This window comes from Ylistrum balloti, unplaced genomic scaffold, assembly GCF_031769215.1.
Source record: "Ylistrum balloti isolate Yb309-2 unplaced genomic scaffold, AGI_CSIRO_Ybal_v1 Utg370150, whole genome shotgun sequence".
Classification (NCBI taxonomy): Eukaryota; Metazoa; Mollusca; class Bivalvia; order Pectinida; family Pectinidae; genus Ylistrum; species Ylistrum balloti.
The window spans coordinates 386,654-408,732 of record NW_026782151.1 but is presented as its reverse complement, the minus strand read 5'-3'; the positions used below and the strand labels follow the sequence as shown (position 1 = coordinate 408,732).

At 34.1% G+C, this 22,079-nt stretch overlaps 1 protein-coding gene across 1 annotated transcript; it reads right to left on the bottom strand.

Annotated features, from left to right (window-relative positions):
- Positions 1-3,404: 3,404 nt before the first annotated feature.
- Positions 3,405-17,418, bottom strand: LOC132550789 (monocarboxylate transporter 13-like). Its single transcript, XM_060214878.1, has 5 exons — positions 17,336-17,418; positions 12,452-12,678; positions 11,332-11,475; positions 7,047-7,844; positions 3,405-6,584 (listed from the first exon to the last, which is right to left on the bottom strand). The coding sequence occupies exons 2-5, from the start codon at positions 12,636-12,638 to the stop codon at positions 6,286-6,288; spliced, it is 1,428 nt and encodes a 475-aa protein (XP_060070861.1). The 5' UTR covers positions 12,639-12,678; positions 17,336-17,418; the 3' UTR covers positions 3,405-6,285.
- Between the last annotated feature and the right edge of the window lie 4,661 nt (positions 17,419-22,079).

The following is a 22,079-nucleotide window of genomic DNA, read 5'->3' as shown; positions in this document are numbered from 1 at the left end:
ATAAAGCCATTGATATATAGGTTTGACACTTGTAGATATATCAGATACATACTGAATAGTTAGATACACTCGTAACTTTCTTAAGAAAGTGTCGCACATGACCAGCCTTAGTGTACGGACACACATTATAGATACGTTTTTGTAAACATTAAATGGGCGTCTCTTCATGTCACAGTAATGAATCATCTAAAATCTCATACCGTCAGAAAAGAAATTTTATTTTCATTACTTTTGTGTTATTCATTTCAACAAAAATGTATGCTCAGTTAAATCTGAACTGTTGTGCTTGTTACTCGAGCGACCCAGCCGGTACCGATCCGGACCTGTCACGGACATACCCGTAAACAGATAAATTGTTGTTTACAGAGGCACCACTACTCGCCACTAGGTGTGAAACTATATACAATTAGACTTGTTAATGCAGGTCTAGTGTTATTGCGAAAACTGTCGAATTAAAAAGTACCTTCATAATCACCGATCATCTTTTTTTTTTTTTTTTTTGTTCTTGTGATTGCTATTTAATAACAACTGCACGGATTCTGTTTCATTTTCAATCCGTAGTATTATTAGTCAACCATTTTCACCAAACCGCACAAAATGTTTGTTAGTTAGTGTAAGTGGAACAAAATATACACACAAAGATTTTTTAAAATCTTTGTGTGAGATGAGATAACAGCTGGTTAGATAGTCAATTATTGTGTTTGATATTTCTCACCACTTAAGCTTTGTAAAATCATAGCCTTTCTATTTTTATTTTTTGATTCATTAGAAATTTAGAGTCATATTCTACAAGCATATGTCGAGGATATCAAAAGATTACTCAATAGCAATAGTTTCTATTTAAATAAGCAAATATTTCTGAGACATAAAATGCATGTTGCATGTGATATTCGACGCCGTGTTGACAAAAAATGTACACTACATTGAATGACTCGAAGCAAATTCCTTGCAAAGAATAGAACTGATGAGAACAATGAGACCATATTAAGCTGATACCTGTAATATGTGATTCCTCGTTCTGTTGTTGATAAATACTTTTGAAACAATATCTTCAGCACAGACTCGGAAGGAAAATAATTCAATAGCTTTCCTAATATGGTGCTGGGTAATGCCAGACACAGGAGACGGAAATGTGCGTACAGCACTTGCAGTCACGTTGATTTCAGAAATACTAATATTATAAAGTCTTGAGGTTATTCATGTGAATTGTAGTCAATTGTAAACAAAAACAATTCTTAACGTTTTTGCAATAACCCTTTAAAACCATTGATGTACCTGAGAAGTTATTTTACTATACTAAACAAGCATGTTTGTTTCTATGTGTAGTTTGCAGTCCATTCTAGGTTAAAAGTGCAGTACCACAAATAATCAAATCTGATCACATTTTAGGTAGTTTTAAACACTTTGTATTTAAACATATTTCAAGTGCGGATATCACTATATAACGATTAGAACTCGTAGTGGGTACAGTGAGAAAGTATTTACTGTAGAGCTCAATCTTCACATCCTGTTCTTTGTATTGCGAAATAGGCGGAAATTTACAAAGAACAGAGAACATCGTCCTTAATGACCTGAAATAATTCCAATGTTTTAAATAGATTATAATTTAAGTTTTAAAACCGACAATACGATAACATACCTTGATTTCAACGCACACTGACTTTTATTAGCCTGTACAAATTTCTCTCACGTAGGATATATCTATTATCGTCATCTTATGTTTAAGATAAATACGTTTTACACATATGCAGATGATCTCCCTGAATATAATATAAAAATGCTACTGCATTTTAGAGCGGTGAATGTAATTTAAATATAACAAAACCTTGTGACGCTTCGTTTTGTTTATTGACGCTATAAACCTGGGTCACAGACGTGACGTATAAAGCGTAGTCAGCTTGATAAGTCATACCCTGACATCAATTTATACCTTTTAGAAAGTGCAATGTAACTTTAACATTGCAAGTTTTATGATGTTAAAAATGTCAGAAAACTTATTTCAAAATTCAAATTTCATTTTGTCAAATTTATTATCAAAATTTTCTGCTTTATCTCCTTAAGATAAATGTGATAAAACCGGGTTTTTCAACTAATCCAAGTAAGAAATATCACGCTTTAAAAGGAGAACAAGGTATACAACAACATAACCAACAGGCAAAAAATATCAAGAAAATACCAACATGGCAACATAATCATAATTTAAATTCCATAAAACGGGCAAAGTATGAACAAAAGAAACTAGCTTATGCCCAGCTTCAAATCACACAAAGAAATAGAAAAAATCTCATTGCGACCACTATAACGACCATAAAACTTCCCTATTATTTTCTTCAACCTGCAGTTTTTGAAACCCTGTGTTCCAACATTGTCTGACGGTTGACGCCTTCTTGTACGAAGATCGTGATAATGGGCATCCCCATAAACATAGGGAGAAGTTGCAACGATTTTGCTATCTAGAAATGGAAAATTCACAGTAGGGAAGTCATCACGCTTATCATACAGTTTGGTGGAGGACCCTGCGTGTTTGTTTCATTGAAGGAAAAAATCGAGATAAATGGCTGATGTAGAGGAATCTGTCGTGCCTTTAATTTCCAATTTTGGTGGACATATACGATGGTCGCATTCACTGAAGTTATTATTGTTTAACGACAATGCGTCATTAATATATTTAAACGTGAATTTAAACAACTTTTCAATGATCTTGTGACTTCTTTAAGAAGCTCTTCGATAAATTCAGCCTCGTGTGAAAACCAAAACAAGGTCATCTGACAGAGGGACACAGTTAGTTCCAATAGGTATGTCAATAGCGTGTTGGAAGATCTTATCACCAAACTCAACGATGAATGAATGATAGGATGGATGAACAATTCAGTACCATGTTTACTGTACTTCTTTAACACCTGATACTGAAGATCCACAAACAAAAATGTAACGTTATCTCTTCTTAACAAATGCTCCATAACATAAGGTAAGTAACACTGTTTTCCGTCAGGTCATAGTACCTTGCCTTATAATAACTCTTCAAATGTAATCATTATCGTAGCTAACCCATCAAACAGGGAAAAAAAAAAAAAAAAAAAACAACTTTGAGCATTCATATATTCTGTCCGGTTAACCAATGTACATTCCACAGAACTCTTTGACATTTGGTGAAGCACTCGGTATCAGTCAATGAAATGATACGTTGTAAATCCTTACACTATAAGATATTGAAATGGAAATTGTTTAAAGCATGAAGTTAAACTTTTTAATGATTATTGAATTTCATTGATTTTCTAGATGATTTCTATGGCATCTCCGATTTTCAAGCCCAGGAGGGCTTTTTTTTTTAAATCATAGACACACAACCAGAAATCTATACCATTCACCCCCTAAAACATAACAACTTTAATTTTATTGTTTCAACGAAGGTTTATTATAAGTTTTTCGGTTCACATTTACAAAACAGTGTCTGTAATTTACAATGAATACAAGAAGTTAAAATTTGCTGCTTCTGTAAAAAAGAAGTACACCGTCATGTCGTTCAAACACTTGCTATGCTAGTGTAAACATCCTAAACATATATATAATCTATAAATAAACAAATGTATATTAAACTTCTTTGTAAAAGACAGCATATCGAGTACGTTTGATGTAAAAATAACTCAATGTGAGTTAATACATTTACTTATAACCATCGTTGAAATAACAATGAATTAGTTAAACAATCAGCAGATCACCTGAATTATTTATCATCCTGCCCTTTTAAGTAAATGTTTTGTTATCACGTCCTCTTAATTAAATGTTTTGGAAACGAAAATATCCCCAGTATTTCTATTTATAGTTGACCCATCGCACTTCCGGAATACTCCAACTTATCTGTTCATTATTAAATATATCCTTTAGGTGTGGACTTGATAAAATTACCCGTTAATACCCCAAAATCGGAGATTGAGATTGTTCAGCGTTTGGTCTGTTTGGCAGCGGTACAGTTTGAGTACTGGTGGTCATAACAATACAACAATTATTAATTAAATGCATGATGTTGTATTTTATCAGATGTAAAACACCGTTAACGACGTATATTTATACTGCCACGGAAACATGCAATTTCAGAATTAAATACAGTCAAATGTGTGATAAAGTAGAAAATATAAAACATATTGAGCAAGAGTGGCCCTTATAGCGAACCGAAAATGGTTACTTTCTTAAGTAAAAACCTTTTTTTCACAATTACCACTTATTTATGGTTTTCCATTTCGTACGAGATTCAGAAATCTAGTTAGAAAAGAAAAATACATTTTATCATGTGATATTTTCGTTCACAATTAATAAAAAACATGTTTTTAATGTCAACCTGAAGATGATATAAGTCTATAATATCACTTTTTTAAGATGAAAGGTTTTACGACACAAAGCAATAGGTCAAATTACAGGAATACAGGTAAAGACTATCACGACAATTAAGTAAGAAATGGAAGGTTTGTTTCTATAAACAAATATACATACAAATTAAATTAAAACAAAACAGTTGCTTTGGGACCCTGCTTACAGGTCCGACCTAACGCCGTACGAGTTGAACCCCGTCCCATTAAAAGCACAGTCAAAACAGAAGAACTGATTGAGGAGAAAAACATTGATATGCTTCACATAACATATACGCTTCAACATTAAAACAAATGATAGTCATGCCTTTCATATTTTAATTTTCTCATTTTTTACGCATGGTAGCAACTGGGTCAGAAACGATTCGTTCTTCGTTAACAATAACAAGGAACCTATTTTGGGAAAGAGTAGCAAAATATTTGATCACCGAAAGACAAACTATGGAATTAAAGCAATACATAGCAGCTTCAAAGAAAGTTTGTTTCTTAATAGTTTATTGGCAGAGAATCAACTGCCTATCATATTCAGGAGTGGAAAGTAGGGGTCATGCTTCATATTTGAAATGACGTCACGTTAAGGAATACTAGCTGATATCAATATATTAGAGTAGCAGGAGATCAGATGCTCTTCACATGTGTGATAATTATGGAAGTTATTCTAACGGACTTTTCACAACTTGATTCAATTTGCAGGTGCAATTATATTGTGAAATACATTTCAAACGTGGACAAAATACTTATTTCACGTACGTATGATACGTACTATTTTCCTAATGAATGGCATTAATATATGCATCTATGATACTAACTCCTCGCCTCTTTGCATCGTCTTTACAGAATCCCTGAAACCAGAAATCATGAAATAAAGATATATTATCCATAATGGATAATAATTAATGAGATTTTTGAAAAAACAAAAAAAAGATTATCTATATATAATGAAGACTCCAACAAAGAAATTGCTCCCTCATAACTGTTCATAGCTTTCGAGAAAGTACAAATGTGTCATAAAACTGCATGCTTCTTCAGATTTAAAAAGTGGAATGGTTGCACGAAACAAAACATGACACAAATAGAAACATAGAATGAAAATGATTTGATATGATATGAAAAATAGCACCAGTGATTTACATAACATTAAACAATCGTATTTGAAATATAACAATTTTGATAACACTAAGAAATTGATGGTATAAATCACTTTCTCCTCAAGAACTGAGAATTTCCTCTATGTATGAAGTAATATACAACATGATTCTTCGTAAGAATTGCCTGCTGAGTTCAGATTATATGTAAATTTCTAATTAAAACACTAAAATTAGATCCAATGTATGTTCTATTGCAGCAAAACAGGAAACGGACACATAAACGCTATATATATATATCAACGTTAAAAAATTTTCAATATTGAGGCCAAAATATTTTTCAACAGATATACTTGTAACCAATGCAAACGTAAGAATCATTTGTATTCATGATTGATATCGTATCTAGGTACAAATAAGGTACCATGTAACAGAAATCATCAATAAATTGTAATGACATTCGTAAAACAAAGTAAATTCTAAATGTTTTGATACGTGTTTAACTTCCTAAATATCAAGTTTTAGTTTTATGACCTTGCGAGAAGCAAAATAGTATTTCAAGCAAAACTACTTTCAAAAATTAATGGAAAAAACATATGTAAAATTGGGTTTAGAATAAAAACAATATAGTATTACTATAATACTTCAGTTTCCTTGTGGTACTCTACAAATTGATTTCGTTATTTTCCTTTTTGCGAGAAAAGCTAAAGTGCAGAGTGCTCATAATGAATTATACATGTTAGTTACTGTGAAATTTGAACAGAACGGAATAACAATTACAGCAGGTTCAACCTATAATAATGATTGAGCTTATTCTTTCAACATTGATTTAAATGTTACGCTGCAGACTCGATAAGGTTTGCTGCCTCTACCACTTCTCTGTCGGTTACCACACCTGTTGGAGTACTGATTTGCCCGTTGTCTTTTCCAATAGTTTCAGTTTGTCCATCATTTCCGGCAGCCTCCACATCAGCTGGCTCCCGATCATATGTGACAACATAGGTAACGTCTGACTTTGTTTCTGCCACTTTATAGCTCCGACAGGGGAAGATCATGATACCGGCGCTGATTATCATCAACACTCCCGCCAAAACAAACGCAGCATCATATGCTCTCAATGAATCAAACAGTAAACCTGAAACAAAGAAGTTTTTGGAAACTAGAAAATATCTGTAAAACATAAATGCTATAGCCACTGAGGCCTTGATTTTGGACCCCTAAAACACAATAATGCCCAAATTGTAATTGCACATAATCTTGAAAAAGTGTGACAAAATGTAGCAAGACTGACCTTGACGTTAACCTTGGACCTTCGAATATCTGAAGTATATACATAATTGACCTTTCTGTAAAAGTTGACCAATGAATGAGGATGCTAGGTGTTTGCATTGAATCAGGATGGGACGGAACGGGACGGACATGGATAACGCTATGTGTCCCCGTTTTCAAGGCAGAGCATAAAATACTTATCTTACCTGTAATATATGAAACAACTCGGCAACCAATTGTGTTTAATTCATTAAACTGACTATAGTAAAATACAAGTTACTTATTTGAAATCTTGAATTTCGTTATGTCATATCTTACGGTTACGTACCTGCTAAAAACGGGCCGAAAAGCATCCCAAGAGCTTGTCCGAAGAGGATAATTCCATACGCCAATGTGAATTGGTCTACGCCTGACAAGTCTATCAGAATGGCTGGTATAAGCGAACCCCCACAGGAGGCATAGCTTGCTCCGAATAGCAGGGAAAATACAACAAGTCCTGCATGGGTTAAGTCTTTAATGAGAAATATGAAGACCGACAAGCCGCCAATTGTGTACCACAGTATATACTGCTGATATGGCCGGAATATTTTCCATCTTGGATATTGGATGACGAATCCTTGGCAAACTTTAAAAATCATAATTGTTATTCCGATAACAGAATACAGCATTGAGGCAAATACTTTATCAAACTTGAACTGACGTATAACACACGCCCCTAAATGTCCATATACAATTGTTGCACCCAATTGATACAATATATTATTCAGACCAAGAATATAGAAATCGATTAATTTCAAAAATGCCCAGTCATTTTTCTTTCTTTGCGTTTCCTTCTTTTCTGTGATTGGCTGCTCATGGTCTGATACCTCATCGTCGTTGTTGTTAGGTGACGTCACAGGTCGATACAGTAAGGCAAATACACACATATTTAATGAGATCCCAGATAAAATCATAAACATGCCCCTCCATAAATATTTCTCATTAAGGTAGTTGATGATTGGTGGAAATGCAAATGATCCAATTCCACCTCCTGCTGATGCAAAACCCATGGCGATATTCCTCCGTTTGGTGAAGTATCTGGCGACTGCAACACTACCTGGTATAAATGTAAGTCCGCATCCAACTCCTGTAAAGATAGGGATTTAAATAATATCTGACGGGAACAAGACACTTGTATGTGGCTTGATAATCTCCAAGTCTGCATCTGAAATCAAACCATTCGTGTTTAAATTAATAAAAAGGGTTGAACTGTTTCAGATAGGAGTTTAATGAAACAAAATGATAGACTAAATCATGGTTCCGACCGATGACACAAAGCACCATAAAATATCACACACGAATTTACATGAATAAACTTAAAAGAAGGAAATCAAGAAAACTTTCAGCCTTGAATGACTTTTTACTTTTTAATTCGTATGCAAACTACCTGAATATTATAGAAATTACGCAAAGACACTTCTTGATATCGTCAACCGTTATTCATTTCTACTTTATCATATTAATCACAAAATAAAATTCATAGGACCGTCGATATCATTAACATTGGCAATTATGACATCATGTTTGTTGTTGAATGACTTTGTCATGTTGACATCCTGATATATGTTTTCTGTTGTTGGTTTCCTGTGATGCGGAACGTAAACATAGTTGAGCAAAAGTGTTTTCTTTGTGAGGCCGTCTTCATCCAATATGTCATCAAGTACATTAACAATTTGCATAATCATCATACAAATGGATTATTCACATTTGCTGATGGTTATTACATTTTTTACACCTTTCAATAAGTTATGCTTGATTGGTCTACCTATAACTGCTAGATTCGTAAACAGCTATTATATCCGATTGATGATCCGTCAACATGTGGCTCCATTCACTGTTGGTTTTATGTTGTTACCGTCAAATATAAAATTTAAGAAGCAGAACTATCCGACTCTAACCAAAACATAACCATAAATCAACATATGTGAATATAGCATACAAAGAACTTACTTACTTTTACTGATATTTTCCTATATATCCCATCTTCCTTTTAGCTATAATTCAGACATATTAGTTTACCTGCCTGCTACCGACTTTTCTTAATCTAGAAACTGCTTTCGATAAAGGACTGCATTGGGAGGTATTTAAATGGACTTCCTAACAAGAATCGGGTCATTTTATGTTATATGTATTATATGGCAAGGAGAGATAAGAACAGTCACAAAACACAAATGTATCAACTGACTAGTGTTGTTTGCAGTTGGAAAATTATAAATGTCAGTTATAAGAAGTGTTCTGGTCAAAAGTGCATATTGAACGAAACATGTCTGCATTAATATATATATATAGATAAAAAAGTATAATATACAATTTTTTATATATATACAATTTTTTATATATAATATATATAAAAATATATATAATATAGTGACATCCTATACCCTGTTGAGAAATAACAGCTTTAAATATTACAACCCCATATTTCGTAAATATGCTGTGAAGTTTACTCTTTTCGATGGGCCAAATTTTTCAATATTATGAAGTTAATATTCGGAAAAAAAATCTCAAAGTGTCTATTTTGTCTTTTAGCCACTGCCGGGGCAAATCTGGTCATCAGAAATTTCAGTAACCTTTATGCCACGTTTTTATTTCATTCGAAAACCGACACGGTTCAAAATATACATGAACTTGACAATCTTCTGAAATTATCAGATAAAAGAAAATGATTGAATTATGAGTGTAGTTTAAATGCCCATCTAGACTTTGACGTTTCTTTCGATCAGTTTTGATTTCTCTAAGTCCTTTCTTTCACTGACAAGAAGGATAAAACCGCTGTCTGATACATTTGAGTTCATTCCTCTGCTCTGCTGTAACTAATAACATGTACATATATGAATTTCTGAGTCACGAAGCAAAAATGTATGGTTTCAACACTTCACCCTAAAATGTTTATTAGTCCATAATATGTAATGTCATGATGATCTTTACTTTCAGGTTTAAGTCACAAATCATGATCTGTTGCTTCTTGTCAGAATAAGACTATAAACACCAGTAGCCGCTTAAAAAAAATACACGTACAGATGTCTCGTCTCTATCATATAGGATATCTAAAAAGAGAAAAAAAAAACATGTGAAGTGAATAGATATCACTTACTCCAATATCTAAAATATAGGATACCTAGAGAGAGAATGACATGATATATGAAGAGATATCCCTCTTCCTCAGGCTCTAACATAACGAATATTGAGAGAGAGAATATGTGAATAGATATCCCCTTAGCTCAGGCTCTAAAATATAGGATACCTAGAGAGAGAATGACATGATATATGAATAGATATCCCTCTCCCCCAGGCTCTAACATAACGGATATTGAAAGAGAGAATATGTGAATAGATATCCCCTTCGCTCAGGCTCTAAAATATAGGATACCTAAAGAGAGAATGACATGATATATGAATAGATATCCCTCTCCCCCAGGCTCTAACATAACGGATATTGAAAGAGAGAATATGTGAATAGATATCCCCTTAGCTCAGGCTCTAAAATATAGGATACCTAAAGAGAGAATGGCATGATATATGAATAGATATCCCTCTCCCCCAGGCTCTAACATAACGGATATTGAAAGAGAGAATATGTGAATAGATATCCCCTTAGCTCAGGCTCTAAAATATAGGATACCTAAAGAGAGAATGGCATGATATATGAATAGATATCCCTCTCCCCCAGGCTCTAACATAACGGATATTGAAAGAGAGAATATGTGAATAGATATCCCCTTAGCTCAGGCTCTAAAATATAGGATACCTAAAGAGAGAATGATATAATATGTGAATAGGTAACCCTCTATCCCGGGCTTTAAAGTTAAGGATATTGAAAGAGAGAATATGTGAATAGATTTCCTCCTAAGCCAGTCTATTAAATAAATGATATCATAAGATAGAATTTGGTGATATGTAAACAGATAACTCCCAACCCCTTGTTGCGGTTGTTATTTGCATCTAAGTGGGTTTGTTAATGAAATATGTTTGTAATATATATTTACAGAGTGTTAGGTCAGTAATCATGTGCAGCAATTTTGCGGCTATCCTCTCCATTCGTTGCAGCTTGTTCGCTAGAACACTCGTTCAATATATTATAAACAGCAAATTCTGCAGAAATACAGTCTGTGCAAATATACTTTTCCGAAGTTTGTCTTCGCGTGTCTATCAGGAAAGCGCAATAATTATGGTAATTGGGCAATGGTTATAAACGTTTAATATGTGCAGTTCGTTGGGGTTATATCGTACATATTGTGTTGAATTACATTTCATTAACTGTCCAGGTTTGCTTGCACCGGGTGGATTAAGATAGGCGTCCTAGTGTTTTAATGATACCTTACCACTCATCTAGTTAATCCCCTGGTATCAGTGTTGACTGGGCTGATTACATACCCAAGAATGGCATCAAATCCAGGACGATTCTTGGTGTTGCCTATATTCTGCTGTAAAGGAAATCAGGTATATTTTTGTTAATAAAGAGAGTTTACAATTCAGTTCTGAAAATAGAATCACTAAGTGGAATACACATCACATGTATTCGCCTGCAACCATTGTTCACAACAGGTTTACCTTTATCGTCATGTGGGCATTACCTGTAACGACGCCGTAACACAAAGTCAAGACAGGCAGACTTGTGGCAAAGGAACTCGCCATGAGACCAGAGGATGCCACGATGCCACCGGCAAGTGCCACTTTCCTCATACCAAAGCGATTCACCAATATTCCTGATACAGGACCTAAGGGACAGATAAAATTGGACACGTAAAATAGTGTGTATTATCTTACGACGGCACGTTCTTGTTTGCAAAATGTGTTAATTGCAAAATACCCAATATACCCGCAGTAATTTAGTGAAGGGTAATACAAAACATCAAACTTTAAGACTTTTTGTTTTGTTGTTCTAATTCTTCCAGTAGCTAATTTGTATTTACAAAAACAATCTGGTGGTGCACGGGTATTTTGGACCCACTTTGGAAGTAGAATACTACGATGTCGGCAGTTCATTAACTGGAAATTAAGAAATATCTATGGTAAGAATCCATCGCAATAATGCTATGCAATTTAAAATATAACTGAATACAGACGTCCGATACAACAACAATGATAAAAACCCCGAATTATGTCCATAAATGCTAAAGAATGGCATATGTCCGTGCGATTTTTTTTATCTTTTTTTTCGTTACTGAAGATGTCGTTCTATGAGTTTTTATTAAAATGAATTGGCATTTAGCAGGTCATATCATTTCATGGTTATTTAAAGCAAGTTTGTGCCTTCATATTGCTTATATAAATGTTCGAACAATACAAAGTGCAAATGTAATTAAATGGGACTGTGATATTTAAATTTGGATAATGTAAAAATGCCTGTACATTGCGCGTGTTTCCTTTGTATCGGATCTATCATCAGGTAGATAAAATTAAACATGCCACTAATGTGAACATGTCATGTCTGACCTCTGAGTAACATAACTACTGTGTATTTAGTCTACGTTTTGTTGTGTTTATACGTTGTATATGGCATGGCATTAACTGGAATAGGTCAGTGTTGGACTTAACGTAAATTATATCTTTCCAATGATGTGATGATGTTGAGAAGTATAGCTATAAATATTCTGTCTTTTATATAGATTATAGAAGGAAAAATGCATTGTATGCATTTCACCATCACAGTTCCTTAAATGTACAGCTGATGCAATTAACATCAATACTCACATGTTGCAAACGTAGCTGCTGTTATCACAGACGCAACCCATGACGTTTCAGCCCTACTCTTTCCGAACACATCAAGTATGACGTAATACACAATACCGGAAGTGTACGAGTTGCCATACACAATGATCCGTATACATGCTGCAGCTATGACAACGACCCAAGCCCAAGTGCTATCCGGTTTCTCCATTTCCGAACTTTTGCGGCGTACTTCCTTAACGTATCATCATCTGCAAAAGTAAAAGTGTATTACTGATATATTGTATTACACTGGTTTAACACATATCTATATTTTATCGCTTTTCCATTGTACATAGTCACGTATCATACTTAATGTTTTATGTTTTACTATAAGTCCGAACACGCCAGTAGATGTAAATAACGTTGAATCTTAAGTAAAAGTATTACTCTGATGTTACAAACGTTTTCTGTTCTGTTCTCCTGAGGGCAACGACCTTGCATAATATGCCCAAAAATTGAGATGTCGGCCTTAGCCTATTTCTTTACTTGTGCTAAAAATAAGTAACACGCATGACACTGTCCTTAGGGTACTGAAGAATCAATTTCCCCAAGCTCATTAATCGCACTTACAAGAATAGGGACATCGCGTATTTACACGATGTATAACAATGAGTTAAACAAAAAGTTATTCATGTACATATATAGATCTTGTGCTATTACTATGTGGACGTTTGTACCAGATAAAAAGGATGTTAGTCATCACCAGCTCTAGAAATGTGATGTACACTGTTAAAAAGATAAGTGGAAATTAACCATGAATCATTAAAGCAGTGTCTGGTTAAGAACATACACGTGCTGGGCGTTTTCTTGAAAATTTATAAATATAGGTTATTTTTTTTCAATTGCCTCCTGGATTTCAACATTTATGCCCTAAGCACCAGTAAGTAACAAAACGAAGTAACTGTACAATGCAGTTTAATGAATTGTATCCCACTTTCAATTTCTATGGAAAGGTGCCATACATTTTGGTGTATAGTCATATATAATAGGAGCCTATATACATGAACATTTTAGATATGGTCAGTCGTGCCCAATATCACCTCACCAACTAAAATAATAATTTCAATTTTTTCTAAATTTTAGCCTGTTTATGTTGTAATATTATATCGTGAGGAACAAAAACGTATGATTAATAACGCATTCTTATAACAAATATTATAGCACAATACTAAGTTATCAATTAAAACTTAAACTCGATGAAAAGAAAGTGAAGAAAGTAATACAAATACCCACGGTAAAAGTTCTATGAAAAAAAAAGGTTTACAGCAACTTAACTAAAACAAATATTTACATCGATACCAACGGTTACAGTTCAATGAAAATTAGTTTTACAGTAACTTAACTAAAACAAACATTTACATCGATACCCACGGTAAACGTTCTATGAAAATGAGGTTTACAGTAACTTTACTAAAACAAAGATTCACACAGTAATACAAGAAACAAATCCAGTAGAAATTAGGTTCATAGGAACACAACCAAAAGACATAGCAACAATCATCGAATTTGCATATAAGTATGTAGGACAAGGAAATATATGATATTTTAAAAATAAAACAACGAAGGCGACCATAACAGGTTCCTACAGACCAACAGACGTCATCAACCTTCGCCTGTTTGTCAGCTGTTGGCATATTTCATTACTTTCAAATAGATCAGATAAGTTGGTTACTATATAAAGATTGAAAACTACAATATCACACAATTTAGCGGAAGGCTATCAAAGGTAAGCAAGTGATGAAGAAGTGTAATGCGTCATATTGATAACTGTCTACATTAAGTTAAGATTTTGATATCTAAATTAAACTAAAAGTCTGGGAAACGTCTGTGTACCACGTAAAAACAAAACCCACATACAGAACGGAAACCCTGACAGAAAGAGATAAAGGCCAAAGGGCACATGTTCTGTAACCACAAAGATGTATATCTTATTTCCGTCCACTTAAGTACAATCTAATCAATATTGAAACAATTCTAAAATACAGACTATTCAGAAATACGAGTAACCTCACCTGATGTGATGTGCACACTACAAACATCAATAGTGGAGTAAAGACCATTACCAGTGATCTAAAGCCTAGTCTTGTTGTAAATGTCATCACGTCTACATCACAGAAATTGATGAAGGTGGTGCCTTCCACATTTAACAATTTATACCACTCCACCTAATTATTAAATAACACTTAAACGTTTTTATGAGTTCAGATTTGTGTTCGAAGTTTGGTCCGACTTTGTCAAAGCTCTGACATATATTTCTCTATCGAACTCGTGATATTTTAATATATGTACATAGCTCCCACCAGTCTGCAAAATGCTATTGAATTGTAAGGCGAAGGAAACGTGAGAGGATTAAAAGCGAAAACTGAACTACGACGCCTCATTAACATAACAAAACTCAAATCTTTAAAATTAGATTTGAATCCAGATTCTTTAATAAAGTTTCAATACTGTTAATCTTCTTAGTATCAGCGTGTTTACTGATGTTAAATGTAAAATAACATTAGAAACATATTTAATGGAAGATTTTTTTAAGGTATAAATTTATTCAGTTATGGTTTTGTTGTTGATGCCGGTAGTATTTATAAATATGAAAAATATATTTCCTGTGGACGTACTTGACTTTTAATATAAAGAAAAATCAGTTGTATATTTCAGGAGATATCCTGTTCCAAGTTTTCTTCTATATCTAAGCGATTGATTGCACATTATATATTTCACATTACAACAAGTATATATACCATCAATACAATATGTATTTGTAGGTTATTATGAGTCTTAGTTAGAGTTATAGATAAAACCTGTTCAATCTATACTACTACACATTACATTACACCGCATATTAAGATTTATATAAGAACAGAGCACGAGTATGGTGACCAGCACTGAGCAACAGTTTGTTACAACGTGTGATGATCAGAATATATCTGTCACAGGACATGAAAAAAACTTTGTAAAACTTGTCCTGGCTGGAATCTTGCCTACATTATCACTAGACATATCTTATTGGGATATTTTCAGGCGTGCCATACGAAGTTACTTAGATTGACCACAATTTACATGCAATGTGTCAAGCAGAAGACGCTTACACTACTGGGTCTCCAGTTCCTATCATCTGTGTATCAACTATGTAGAGTTACTAAGAGAGAGGAAATCAAATGTTTTTCCTTTTAAATGTCATATAACCTTGTCAAATAAGCTTTATAAGAGAACACGTGTTTAAAAATCGCATTGCTTTCCATAGCAGATTGATGCATAAAATATATATGTTCAAAGATAACAATATTACATTTGAAATATCTAACATTACTTTGACGTCTACAAGGTAAAACTGGAATTTATATGGGAATAAAAATTGTTACACAACTTGCTTTATCAGAACGCATTACTCACAACACATGGGGAAGTTTTACGGTTGTCATAGTGATTTCATTGAGAACTATTTTCAATATGAAGCTGGTCGTGTTTGATTCCCGTTAGTTTATTGTTGGTACAATTGTGGAATACTTTTTTGTCATTTAGTAACGGGGAATTACCTATTTTAGAATTGACCAAGATTTGTATGATAAGTATCGTTAATGAAGCAGAAGACGTTTACTCTTCCCAAACACCTAATTTTATTCACCTTGAACCTTTTTCAGTAGTCTTCCTTTAAATCGTTCTTTAAATCATAGTTTGCCGTACTTGTTTTGAATCTGAGTTTCGATAATGATTCTGTTCATATGTTTGTAGTTTCATGTTTTGTTTTCAGTAATACATACCTTCTCGTTAACATAACATAATAAATAAAACGTTATGATAATCTGTCAATTATACCATGCTTCACAATGTTATATGGTCCTCTGTATAGTAACATTTGTTTATTTTCAATACCAGATGACGTATATGTGTGTGGGCGATTTTAAGCGTAGTGTGTTATGACGAATATGGAAGGTAACTCTCAAATACAAACACTGTAAAATAACATTTATTTAAGAGGACTACATCAGTTCATAGAAATGACCTAACAGATAAGTTTAAGGTACAACAAGCAAGTCTACATAATCATTTGAAAATAGACATAAATGAAAAGTCCAACCATTTTATAAAGTATCTGTGTTCACTTAATGTAAGTTACAACAGGCAAACATGTTTAAACATGTATAGATAGCTAACAAATGTAAACAATATGCTTTCAAACAATTTTAGTTGAGAAATATAGCAAAGGATATAAATAGTATGCAATGTAGAGAATCATACATTTTCCCGAAGCTGCACTAATTTCACGTAGGTTCCACATACTATACAACCATGCCAACTAGCAGACGATATTTTGTTGTCTTTTATGTTTGACTGGTGGGTATTTTCATTAGCTATTATACAAATACAATAAACAATGTTAAAAATAGATATTTTGCTGACGGAATTGACACAAAGGCACAGCTGTGAACAATATTCTATATATATTTATCGATGAAAGCGTCAGTTCAGGAATTAAAATGGAGTATCCTGATAACGTAGGGTATGGTGAAGGGTATTTTGTTCACTTCTTTGTTATGTGATCAGATATTACACTGGAAAAATCTTATCTACATTTGTTTTGATACATATCTAAAAGTACAAGGATAAATCCATGTCGAACGACATATCTCGAAATCAATAGCAGAAATATAAAGCCAGTATACAGTCATTGCTGAAGAAATCCATACCCTACTCTACATACACGACTGTTGTACGTGTGCTTCTGTGTATAGTCCACACGCCTGGCTAGCGATCAGCTGGTGGAGGTTTCCCTACTCATTTACAACAGAGAATAATAAATCCACAAACACTGCCGATCCTATGCTTAGACACATGTGGCACAACTATCTTACAAATTAGGAGACCTACCTTATATTCTCGACTCTATTCCCCTCAGTCAGCTGATGTAATCGGCCTTCGAGTGGAGGTAATCCTCTTCCGCCATCTATTGTCGTCTACCATCCGAAGTAAATCACGTGCGTCCTACCCAGGCATGCGCGGAGCAACAAAAAATATCTATTATTAATGGATATTTGTTCATTAACGATATGTGTGGAAAATTACAACAACGATAATATTGATAGAGACATGTTTTAACCAGATAGCAATATCGTGATAATATCACCAGGTTTTAGATTTGTTTGTTATTGATTTCCGTGATCAAATGTAGTAGACAGAATTATCCATATTTATAAATAGTATTACACTTTGTGTATGAAAAAGCATATATATATATATATGTGTGTGTGTATACTTTCCAACCAACACAACTATTGAAACCAATACGATATGGCGGCTGCCACCAGGTACATCCAAACGAATTTCGATTACTTTGCTATTCTTTTCGTCATTATCAAAATGATTATGTAGAATACTAAATACGTTTAAGTGTTTAAAAATGAGACATAATTTGTAACAATTTAGTGACGTAGCCAAGTATTGTAGAATGATGACTTAAGGTCCTGTACTATTTAAAGTTTACTTACTGATCAAAATATACAGTTATTTACTTCTCATATGTACAAAACAGTCATCTCTTCGTCCGCCACTCTCAGATCGTAATGACATCTTCACTCTCGAGTGTCCAACAACAACTCCACCTCAGTATACACTCATCCTTTACATTTCATCGTTCACCTTAATCACACATCACACCCTGTTCCCATAACATTGTTTAATTTCAATAATCTCTCATATGCAATTATTTAACTGCCAACCTCAATCGAATCAAGTCACATTACTTTCTTAATAGTCACCCTACTAATTTAAAGCAATAATCATCCACCTTATATCAGCTGACCTTGCTGATCTCTCTGATCAGCCAATTCATTTTAACACCCAATCTGTCTCTCTGTCTTAAATGTTTTCTATCTACCAAGTAATGATACCAAGTGTGAGATGTAATAGGCAATTTATGAGCCTAAATATCAAGATTTGACCCCGTGACATACCGATTTTAGAGGGGTAAGCAAGGGTTTTTTTTTAATGAAGATCTGTAATGAAAATCATAATACCAAAACATTCATAAAATTTCACGGAGAACATTTAAAAAAGTAAGATAAAAACAAACATAACAAATACCAACATGGAAACAAAACCATAATTCAAAACGCAAATTCCATAAACCTAGAGCAAAGTATGAACAAAAGAAAGATTTACACGAAGATTCCTGAAAATATGTACGACATCGGTTTTGAACACTAAAAACTAATACTAAATACTATACTATACTAAATTGCGTACGTGACATTGTCGTGTCATGGATAGCATTTTAGCTACAAGGATATAAAGTGTTACTTTTGCAAACTCATGCTGACATCATAACTAAACCACAACTAGATATGCAGAAGCTACTTAAATCAATATTGTGTTCGCTTGTTGGTGTTTTTATGTTTTATAACAAAGCATACTGGTTAGTCCCTAAAAACAAATTATCAATTATTATGCGTATTAGACATTGCAGAATGAATGCGTGTGGTTTAGCATATTGTGTATTTCGACACTGATGATATGTTTCCCAAATAGCTTGAATTCATTCATAACATATTCTGATGTATTTTGCATTTCATTGTAATGTGGCAAGTTATTTATAATCAAACTAGGACGAGAATGTTCTCTCGGTTAATGTAAATAGAATTAGCATCAACACAACTAGCAAGTGCACATAGAATGTGAAATTGAATCGTGGAATAAGTTTTCTTGATATAGCCCATGTGCTATCAGTTCAACATTTGACTCCTCCTTGACTATGTTATTAATCTGAAACGATAAAAAACATACTTTGTCAACTCTCATCTACTAAATATCGTGATTCTAATGTTATTGATTGATTGATGGATTGACTGATTGATTCCCACCGACAAATGTCAGTATTCTGGCGATGTAAGCATCCTTGATAATCCAGGGGTTACGATCAGTTTCGCTCTCTGAATCCTGTAACATGTCACTGCAAATCTGAAGACACAGGTGAAGTAATTTGAATGGATCCAGGAGAAAAACCCAGACCAATCAAGGCCGATACGCTCCTTTTCATGATTACAATGGAGCTAAACCCAACTTCAAAACCATTACAATATACTGTTATGCGACCTCGTGATTCGTTTGATGTACATCAAAGGATCAAACAAGTCGTTTCGTTTTGTCTACAAGGTGTCGCTCACGTAACCTTCAATTTTGCCATAATGTATTATTCCAGAGGTGCAGAGAACGAAAGTTATTATTATTACAATCTTAACGGCCCGTCAACACATAAAAGGTCATAAGGGTCATCAACCGGTGAAAAGACACAGCCATCCAAAAAGGAAATATTCTATAATAAAGACCAAAATCTTTCAGATAACCTAGAATTTTATAAATCCGAACAGTTTCAAACTAAGGATCTTCAGACTTGTAACGTTGCGATAAAAAAATCTCGAGTGGACAGGTCAACGCCGTCCCATAAAAAATGTTTAACGGTGAATGGCTCATCACATAATATGCACCGAGAATTATTTTCACCTTTCAACATATATGAATGTGTAAGGTAAGTATGGCCTATCCGAAGACAGACAAGGACAACTTCGTCGCGGTGGTTGTCTCTATGGCATGGATGATAGGTTTTACAGAATGCAATTATCATCGGTATATTGATTCCATTCGTCCTGCCACTGAGCTATTAAAAATGTTTGATACATGGTTTAAAATCAGTAAAATGAAGTTTAAAAACAAGACGTGCTAGAAAGCTGCCTAAGCGACACGATCAACTTTTTCGTTGCCTGGTATTCCCATGTGTTCGTAATCCCTGGAGTATGGAGGATGCAGTAAGACGTACTCCATGACGGTTGTGTTTTTGAGATGCTTTAACCATTTGATCAATATTTACATTGGAAGTGCCGTTGATAAAACAAAAGGCGCTTACTCTTCTCCAACGCCTGGTATTCTATTTCAATCGTCTTAGTGTGAATCTTTCTTCAACCCGTTTTCAAAATTGCACAATTGTACAAGACACAGGTGAATATCACTTTCAATACAATTATAGAAGTAAAGAACACTTATAGAAGTAAGTATAACATTGAACAGGACAAAGATAAACAATTATAGCATTAATTACATTGTACGAGACACAGGTGAACAATAATAGCATTAAGTACAACATTGTACCAGACACAGGTGAACAATAATAGCATTAAGTACAGCATTGTACGAGACACAGGTGAACAATAATAGCATTAAGTACAACATTGTACCAGACACAGGTGAACAATAATAGCATTAAGTACAACTTTGTACCAGACACAGGTGAACAATAATAGCATTAAGTACAACATTGTACAAGACAAAGGTTTAATATCACTTTTAATACAGTTATAGAAGCAAGTAAAATATGACCAAATGGATAACATCCAGGATAATGTAACAATATTGGCCTTATAAGACTCTTCAGTTATGCTAGGAGAATATGGTTAAAATCAGACCAAATGGCCTTCACCATGTTCATGGTCTCCCACCACCTTTTTTAATGTTGTCGTTGTTTGTAACATATTGTTCAATTCATTTAACTAATCTAACTATTTTGTACAAGCAATGCAAATGTAACGTGTGCATAATATTAACTGCCATCCTACGTTAAGGATTCTAACAGAATCTGAATTAAAATAAATGACAAACTATGGGAAAAGTTTCCTAATCCAAAAGGGGAGCGAGGACCTTCACTCAGGACTTTAATAATTTTACATTCCGTCCATGAAAAGTGTCTGATTCTCCCGTGTCAAGTCTACCCCATTTGTCTCGCCGCTAGGTCAATGGGTGTTGAGACCATATAAATCACAATTTTGGTTCATCTTAAGTCATGACTGGGCTATACAAACTTTCATTGAAACCGGTCCTGTTGTTTTCCAGAAAAAGTTGAAAATATAACTTGCTTACGACAGAGGACGCAGGACCCGGCCAAAAGACTAGATTTTTGGACCTAACACTTCCTCATCTGATCTCCACCACATTAAAGTTTACTAGGACAAAAACGTGCTAATTTTCTCGTCTAGGAAACATGGCTTTGAATAATAAGTACCGCATGTTTCCAGAGCTAAACATCCGACACATAAACAGGTCTATAAATAAACCAGAACGTGATATTATAAAGTCACCCTAAGAATATACCAGAAAGTGCTAGAATCCAGTCTACGTAATATTTAAGTGTAGGTATAGACGTCTCCAAATCGGCATCCTCGATACTCCAGGGATTACATCACTTTCGCTCTGTGCACAACTGGAACATGGCATGTCAAAATTGAAGGCACAAGCAAGTAACTTTATTGGTTCCAGGAGAAAAAAAACGACTAAAATGATTCTACGTCTTGAGATTATGCCTCAACAAAGCCCAAGAGTTTTGCTCACTATATCTGATCTGCATTACCAAACATAAATGCATGACTGACTAAGGAAAACGGAAAATATCGGAAGATACTGTGCGCACGTGACACGTTAACAACTGCTGAAGCAGTTTCACCATGGGATTAGGCTACCAACGATAGAATTATTTTGAATAACTGACCAGGAAGAATGATTACAGGACTGAAAACACCAAGTGACTGGGGTTTTTTTAAATAAATAAAATCATGCACAGAATGGAGTGTTC